The following is an 8,043-nucleotide window of genomic DNA, read 5'->3' as shown; positions in this document are numbered from 1 at the left end:
CCCGCGCCCGCGCCCGCCCGCATGGGGCCGCGATCCCGGCGTCTCCCTCCCCCTGCGGCTAAATCCTGCTCCTTGGCTTGGGAGGCCCGGCCAAGCCTCCCTGGAATCCAGCCCTTTTCTGAGCTCTGAATGGCTTTGGTGCCGACATATCCGCCCTCCTTCCACCGAGTGTGAACTTCTTTTTGCTGTGGGTGAAGATTGAGTGTGTTGTTATCGCTCAGATCGGCCTTGGGTGCAGGGTTAGCAGGAAACAGTTGAGGTTTATGTCCGGCGCCGAGTGTCGCGTTGGGAACGGAGAGCTCGCATTCTCGGCCTCTGCCAGGGAGGGTCTGCTCTGCTTTTCTGTCTTCTGTCACAAGTTCGAACTCAGCTGCTTCAGTTGTAGTTCTTGATGAGAAACCAAGAGCGACACAGGAGGGGGCAGGGGGACAGGGTCAGAGGCCAGGCTTGGCACGCTTGAGGCGGCTCGTGGGCACAGCGAGGAAGGGACCCAGAGGGGTCTCTGGCGTGTGCTGTGGACGCCACGCCCTGCTGTGGATCCGGAGAGCGTGGAGCACGCACTGGGAGAGAGCATCCCATCCAGAGCCGCGGGGCTGGCCGGCGATCGTAAGGGGGACTTAAGGGGACAGGAAACTCGGCGCCGGCCCGCTCCTTAGCCCTGGGAGGACCGCGCTCACTGGGGGTGTCGGTTCAGCGGTGTCCTTCGGTCCCCTGGGTGTGCTGGTTGGCCCTCGAGCAGATGGCAGGGAAGGGGAACCCCTTCGCAGTCACCCGGGCCAGGCTGTCCCGAACTGGCCCTCTACCCGGCTTTGCCTCGCCCGCCGTGAAGCGCACGTTGGCCGCCCCGAGGGAGGTGAGGTGCACGGTTAGGGCAGCTGCCTGGGGCCTGGAAACAGCCCGGTCCATCAGGTGTGTGTCCACCCAGCAGTAGGCCCCGCTGGAAAACCCCTCCACCTCCGGAGTCAGACCTGCGCTGACTCCCACACCTAGCACAGTTTAGTTTCAGGACGGAGCCGGCCTGACCGCTGCCGTCACCACGCGCCGTGCTGCTCTGGAGCCGGTCGCCGGGACTGTCTCCCTGCAGCGTCCGAGCCGTCTCTGTTGGCAGGTCCCGGCGGCTTCACAGCAGTCATGAGCGCTCACGGCTGTGGGAGGAGAGGTCCGAGCATGGTCTTCTTCCCAGTGTCCCAGCCCGTCCCCTCCTACCTGGTGGCCCTGCATTCAGAGACCCGGTTTCGGGGAAGTTGGGCCCGGGTGGGAGGCCACAGCCCTGCAGGCAGGGCTGGGGTGACCCCCGAGAGTGGAGCTGCTTGAGGCCTGGCCCCCCGCGTCGGAGCGTTTGGAGGCGGGCTCCTTCTGTCTGCCTGCCCTGCCCCCCACCCTGTGTCTGCAGTGGCCCTTGGGGCCACTGCGCAGGCTGCTGCCCTGGCCTCCTGCAGCGTCTGGCTGGGGCTCAGGCGGTCGCACTGGACGGCCTGCAGTGGAGTCCCCAGGGTGCAGCTTTGCCGGCATGAGAGGCCCGGGGGTGGGGGGAGCACACAGGGCTGGGAGGGCGCCGTCCCTGGCCCTGCTCTCAGTCCCTGCAGGCTTTGGGACCCTGGCAGGGCTGGTTACCGGCCACAGGCCCCATGGCTAGGCCTCTGGCACCTCCAAGATCACGGTCCCCCCTCCCGGGTCCACTGGCACTTGTGTCCCACACACACTCAGAGCAGCACCAGCCTTGACGGACCAGCGCCCCGCTTTCAGAAAGGGCCGTCTTCCTGATAGGGTGATAGGTGACCAAGGGGATGTCATCTTGGCAGGTAACAGGAAAATGGCCAAGTACAGGAATGTTATTTTAGACAATTTACTCTCATTAAGGCTCCATCAGGGAGAGAGAGAACTTTCTGCAGCAAACGAGAGAACAGTCTATTCTCAGCACACTGGACAATAACGATGCTTTTGAGCCCTCTGTAATGAGTGACAGCACAGCCCATCAGTCCAGTGACAGAGTCCATTTAGCTGGTGATAGGCTTTTTCTCCCCCATCAGGAGGACTGTCCTTGCTTCATGGGTCACCTGTTTGGTCTTGGGGGTCGCATTGGATGGGAGGGTCTTCTGGCAAAGGCGCCACCAAACGCAGCCCTGAGACCCATGCAGATCCCAGCGGTGGAGGGACGTGTGCCCAGCAGCCCCTGTGTGTGTGACCTGCCCCCGTGCTGGTGCAGACTGGCCCGGGGGCTGTCACCGTCCATGTTCTGCAGATGCACAAGCTGAGCTGTGCAGAGTCAGAGGTGCCAAGCCAGGGCGCAGATCCAGGTGTTTCTGTTACAGACCTCTGCACTGGAATCCTGGTGATGAGGTTCTGTTTGAGCCACCGTAAGTTCTTTTGACAGAAATGTACGTACTAGTGACAGTGTCTTGGGTGGCCCACATAGCTGAGCCCTAACCTTGTAGTTATGGGGCACGCATGCTGCTGGCAGAGCGCCACACAGTAGCTCCTTGAGGACATGACTCGTACCAGCATCCCTCAGCCTCCTGCCCAGTCACGTGACCTTTGGTGACATTTTGCTCCCCGTGGACAACCCGCGCAGCACTGGGGTCGAGGGTGGCTTTGGGGTTTCTCCATGGCCTCGTCTCCCGAAGCTCAGCGGCCTTTGTCTTTGCGCCTCACCCTCCTTAGCTCTGTGACACCTTCCCGGTCCCTCGTTTCCTGCTCAGGCCCCAGCCCTCCCTCCAGCTGGCCACCTCGTCTCCTGCTTTGTCGAGCGTATTTCGTCTTTCAGATGTGACGCCGTGGGCTTCCCATTCTGCACGTCCTCCACAGGACTGTCCTGCCCCTGGCTGCCCGCTCTCTGCCCTCTGTCCTTTGGGGCAGTCCCCCGACCCCAGAGGTGAAGGCGTGAGCCAGGCCCAGCTCACTGCTGCTGAGTAGACCGGGCAGGTGACGGAGGTGACGAAATTGGGCCTCCTGGTCACCAGAGGCTGCTTGGCACCCCGTGTTTTCCTTCGACACCCTCCGACGGCAGACACCTTAGCAAAACGGCTCTGTGGGGTCTCTGCAACCCCAGGTTGGCTGCCAGGGAGCGCGGGGTGCTTAGGACAGTGGGGCAGCAGCTCTTGGAGAGTAGACCTGGGCCCCAGGGGCCTGGTGTCATGCCGGCCCCAGCCCGGGGCGTCCGCTGCGGGTCCAGCGGCCACATCTCAGGGTGCCGAGGAGGCGAGAAGGGCATGGTGGGGCGGGGCCTGCCCTGGCGCCAAGGCCTCCCATGACCCCCGCTTACCCCGCAAGTATGACCCGCTCCTCATGCCACTGTGCTCCCTATTTCGAGAAATGGAGAACCCGTACCTGACCTTTGTCACCCCTGCCTGCTCCCGGGGGACCATCCTTGGCGGACGTCATCACCCACGGGATCTCCCACAGCTGGTTTGGGAGCCTGGTCACCAACGCCAACTGGGGACAGTAGGCTGGACGAGGGCTTCACCGTGCAGCCCAGAGGTGGGTCTCCACGCTCCTCCAGCCCTCGGGCCAGGAGGCCAGGGCGGTCTGGGGTTCCCGGGGACTCATGGGTGTGACGGGACAAGGCCGAGGGGCAGCGGGTGTGTGTGGACGTCACGAGCTACCAGGTGGGCTCGTGGTGAAAGTGCCGCTCACCTCAGTGGAAGCCACGTGGCGCTCGGTTCTCCCCGAAGCCGGGCAGCCCCTAGGGGACAGTTACCTGGGATCGTCATGACAGCCGTGGCCTGCTGCACACGCCAGCTTCGTGCCAGGTTCGGTGAGAGAAAGACCATGCTTCGCAGTCTCCCAGCAGCCTCGTGTAGCGGGTCTCACTCCACTTCGTACGCGAGTCCCCTCTGACTCAGCACGAGAAATGTGCCCAGCCGCTCAGCAGCGTGTGCGTGCAAAACACACTCAGTACTGTCTTGCTGCCGAAGACCCAGCAGATACCAGGTGCTTTCAAGAAGATGACGTTTACCATTTTATTTCTCTGACCAAAATCTACTTGGGCGTATGCGGGAAAGCACACCACGAAACATTTATCCATCATCTCACTGCTCAGGGATAATCCGTGTGTCCTTCCAGCGTTTTTCTGTGTGTGCACGACTTGCGAGACAGCACACGATTTTATAGCTGTGTGGTTTTTTTTGTTTTTTGTTTTTTAACTTAAACATCTTCCCAAATCATTGAATTTTCTTCTGCAGCCGCATGGTGTGGATGTTTCGTAATTTATTCACTCTCCAGTCGTTAGCCAGGTGGCTCCGGCTTCCCAGTGAAATATATTTTGAGAAACATCTTTACATGTAAATGTCCACGCACGTCTCCGATGGTTTTAGAAGCTTACTTTCTGGATCTGAGTGTCTTAAAGCCTTTCGAGCACATCCTGCCCCTTGTCGCTGAGAAAGTTGGTAAAAACTGACGTTTTTGTCCGAGTCTGTCCCCAGCAGCTGCCACGAGCCCCGTGAGCAGACGACGTTGCCCCTGTGCAGACAGGAGCCGGAGGCCGGGGGAGGCTAGCGACTCGCCCAGGCTCAGCCTCTGGCGAGCGGCAGAGGTGGCTGGTTCTGACACCCGGTCCCCGCGCCCTGCACCCCTCCCGTGGTGATTGTTAGAGCCAGGAGAGGCGGATGCCCTTAGGGAGATTTGGGTGATGGTTTGTCTGGTCTGACGGGAGGAGTCAGATGAAAGTCTGTTTTTACAGCAGTTCAAATTCTTACCGCTGCATGTGTTAGGGTTGTCGGGGGCAGGGGGACCTGTCAGAGGACAGAGGTGGTCCCCGTCTCTGTCTGGGGCAGTGGGGGGCTGGGGCTCAGTCAGCTTCTGTCCCAGGCCCCAGGAGGGGCCGGCATTGAGCGCGCTGTCTCCTCGTGGCCACCAGGGGGCAGCACACCTGGCCGGTCGGTTCCACAGGTGTGTGCTGCCGCTGAGGGCTCTGCTGGGCCTCTGGTTTCCTTCTGCCCCCGGTCTGCCTACACCTAGAAGCCGCCACCTGGCGGGCCCTGCCTCGTCAGCACATGCACGTCACCGGCGAGGGTCACCCACTCAACAAGCTCCGAGTGAAGACCGAACCAGGTCGGGGGCCCCTGTGCTGGACACCCCCCCACTCTCCCTCCCCACGGCCCCTACGCCCATCAAGCTGCATGTCGATCAGTGCGCCCAAGGACACTCTCTGGGGGATGGGACCCCCAGGGCGACCCTCAGCCACCCCGGAGCTCTGTCTGGTTCTGTGTCCTCGGGGACGTCCCACTGCCCTGCGTTTGTGCAGCTCTGTCCCTGTCATCTTGAGTCCCTTCCATTCCTTTTCTGTGCTCAAGTCGGGCCCACGGGTTTTGCAGAGGATGTGGCCACGCCCCGTATGTGTTAAATGGTTCGTCCAAGGCCACGCGTTTTTAACTTTAGTCCCGTGTGGGACAGATCCCAAACCGCCTAGTGCAGCTGAAGCCCACGGCACCGACGACCCGTGACCCGCTCGTTTTAGGCGAGAATGCCACTCTCCTGGGAGCGGAGGGGACTGTAACCGGTGGGGCTGGCCCCGCCCAAGCCCAGGGCTTGGTCCCGGGAGTCTGTGGAGCCCGCCCGAGCGAGGGGACCCAGGGCCGGCTTCTTTGTCCCCCTCCCAGATCCAGTGAGCAGCCCCCTCAGTCTCCCTGGGGTGCCCGAGGCGGCCTGCCCCACTGTGTTGGGGAGTTGGCCCCAACCGCTTCCAGGTTGTCGTGGGGCGCGGAGCTGGGGAAGAACCCTACAGGGGGACAGGTCACAAGGCTCAAGTCTCATTGGCTGTGCTCTTCCAGGTGTTGACCCAGATGACACCTACAATGACACTCCCCACGGGCAAGGCTCCTGCTTCGTCTTCTACCTGGCCCTCCTGGTGGGGGATCAGGGTCAGTTTGACAAGTTTTTCAAGGTATCCTCTGCTTGGGCTGGGGTGGGGGGGACAGAGCGGACGGCGCGGGAGGGGGCAGCAGAGGCCAGAGGGCCCCGCGCGTGAGCCTGCGGCGCCAAGAAGCACCTCCGCCCTCACAGGCCTGCGTCCTGGAGTTTAAGCTCCAGAGCATCTTCGTAGAGGACTCTCTGGAGTTCACCTGGAGTATTTGCTCGAGTTGAAGGACAGGGGCGTGGATTCCATCCCGGTGAGCAGAGGGGCCAGCCCCCAGGCCTGCAGGTGGGCGGGAGGACACCGATCAGAGACGTCGGGATCAGCCCTGGGCCGGACGCCACCCCTCGGGATGGCGTCTCTCACCTCCGCTGCCTCAGCCCTCCTATGTGTTTGTTCACCCTGGACCACACGGCCGGACCCCTGGACCACACGGCTGGACCCAGACTGCTGCCCCCGCTGGAGCTCACAGGGCCCGGGAGTACGGGGCTGCCTCGGCCAGCCCTGTTGCAAAGGGAGACTCGGGCTGCCTGGGCCTGCTTCCCGAGGGAGTGGGGACGTGTGTCCTGGGCTGACAGGGCAGCCGCGGCTCCCACTCTCCGGCCGCGTGCCGAGGGCGTGACGGGATCGGTGGTGACAGCTGTGCGGCGGCAGAGCCCGAGCTGTGTTCAGGCCTCACCACCGCCAGCTGAGGCAGGGCCCCTCGTTTCCCATAACCTGGAGGCACCGAAAGATGGGGCGACAAGCCATGGCCTCCGGCTCGGCGCCGAGCAGGGAGAGGAGCCCAGGGGCCTGGCCGAGGCCGGGCCGTGGGCGTCGGTGGGTTTGGCTCGGACAGCACACTGGTCACCTGGAGCAACAGCACTTCCAGGACAAGGGGCCGTCCCATCCGACAGTGACAGTGCGGGTGTCGTGACAGGGACCCCGTGGGAACAAGGCCTGGGCGTGGAGGTGGACGGCGAGCCCCCCCGGCCCCCCACTGTGTCCAGGGAAGAACAGAGAACCAGCCGTCTGCGTTGCTGGTTCTAAGGTCCTCTGCAAAGGGCTGTGTTCTGGGGATTCTTTTTTCAGGTTTAATCTTCATTTTAATAAATGTTTTTAAGTGAAAAGTGTTTAAGTCGGCATTGTAGGTCGAGGGGCTGAAATTCCGTCTCCCAGGTGTCCTGAGATGGTCACTGTGTGAGGCCCAGAGGGCGGCCACATCCCTTGTGCGCGGGGCTGCGGGGGGCGCGTAGGAGGAACGGGCACTGTGGCTGGAGCGTGGCCGCTCGGGGACGTGCGCGGACGTGTGGCGCCCGGCGCCATGCGCGGCGTGGTCCGCTCGCTCCCTCCTGCCGCTGGGAAGTGCGCACGCGTTTAGCCGTCTGCCCGGAGCCGCAGCCGGTGGCGGTGAGTGGGGTCCGCTCAGCTGTTTTCGGCTGTCAGCGTGGGGACCTTGGCACTTTGCAGCTTAGGGTTGAAAAGCAACTTTTAAGCATCTTTAAGCTGTTCTTAAATACAGGCCTGTTTGTGGCTCTGTCCTTGGCTTGGGGTCATCAACACAGGCCCCCACTGGGTGCATGGGGGTGGGACAGGGAACACAAATACCACCCCCAGTGAAGGCCAGCGAGAGGGGGCTCCCTGTGCAGGCCGACAAGCGCCCTGCAGGGAGGGGGCCACGGTCTCAGGAGAGGGGCCGGGGGCCCAAACGTGCAGAGCCCCAGGCCCGAGTGCTTTGACGGCACAGCTCCTGAGGCTGTTCCTGGCCGGTGTTACGGGTGGGACACTTGTGGCTCATCGGCTCTGAGACGGGTGGCCTCGCCTGGTTTGTGCTAGGGCCTGCAGCGTCGGGGAAGTCGGGGACCCAGTAATGACAGCATCACAGGAAGCTCTCTCTCAGACAGCTGCCGTGACCCCATGAACCTTCTGAGTCCTCACGGTTCACGGCGCAGGAATCCAGCGTGTGTCACCCACCCCTCAGCACCTTGGCCACTGCACAGTGCTGCTGGCCGTGCTGGCATGTCACAGGGCTGGGCGCAGCGCTCTGCGTCCCCGTCCCCAAGACGAGGCTCTGCCCCTCCGGGTGAGCTCGAGGGCATTGGAAAGGCCGCGCCTGCCTTCTGCAGCTCTGACCCCTGCCCCAGAACCTTCTGCCCCACCCGCCCAGGCCCTGGCTCAAGCCGAGTTCTCGAGTCCTCGAGTCCCCGTCCTGC

General features: G+C 62.8%; 1 protein-coding gene and 1 long non-coding RNA gene across 2 annotated transcripts in view; one reads left to right on the top strand and one right to left on the bottom strand.

Moving 5' to 3' along the window:
• Positions 1 to 6,204, top strand: part of RNPEP (arginyl aminopeptidase) — an 8,577-nt gene extending 2,373 nt beyond the window's left edge. The window contains exons 2-3 of the mRNA XM_025044528.1: positions 5,769 to 5,881; positions 6,001 to 6,204. Coding sequence (XP_024900296.1) covers positions 5,769 to 5,881; positions 6,001 to 6,081 — 194 coding nt within the window. The 3' untranslated portion in view covers positions 6,082 to 6,204. The remainder of the gene's footprint in view (positions 1 to 5,768; positions 5,882 to 6,000) is intronic.
• Positions 6,205 to 6,910: 706 nt separating this feature from the next.
• Positions 6,911 to 8,043, bottom strand: part of LOC112477233 — a 2,542-nt gene continuing 1,409 nt past the window's right edge. Inside the window, exon 2 of the long non-coding RNA XR_003045367.1 lies at positions 6,911 to 7,300. This is a non-coding gene — a long non-coding RNA (uncharacterized LOC112477233). The remainder of the gene's footprint in view (positions 7,301 to 8,043) is intronic.

This window comes from Pteropus alecto, unplaced genomic scaffold (genome assembly GCF_000325575.1).
Source record: "Pteropus alecto unplaced genomic scaffold, ASM32557v1 scaffold90, whole genome shotgun sequence".
Classification (NCBI taxonomy): domain Eukaryota; kingdom Metazoa; phylum Chordata; class Mammalia; order Chiroptera; family Pteropodidae; genus Pteropus; species Pteropus alecto.
Note: the sequence above shows the minus strand (reverse complement) of the source record. Positions and strands in the feature narration are given on the sequence as shown.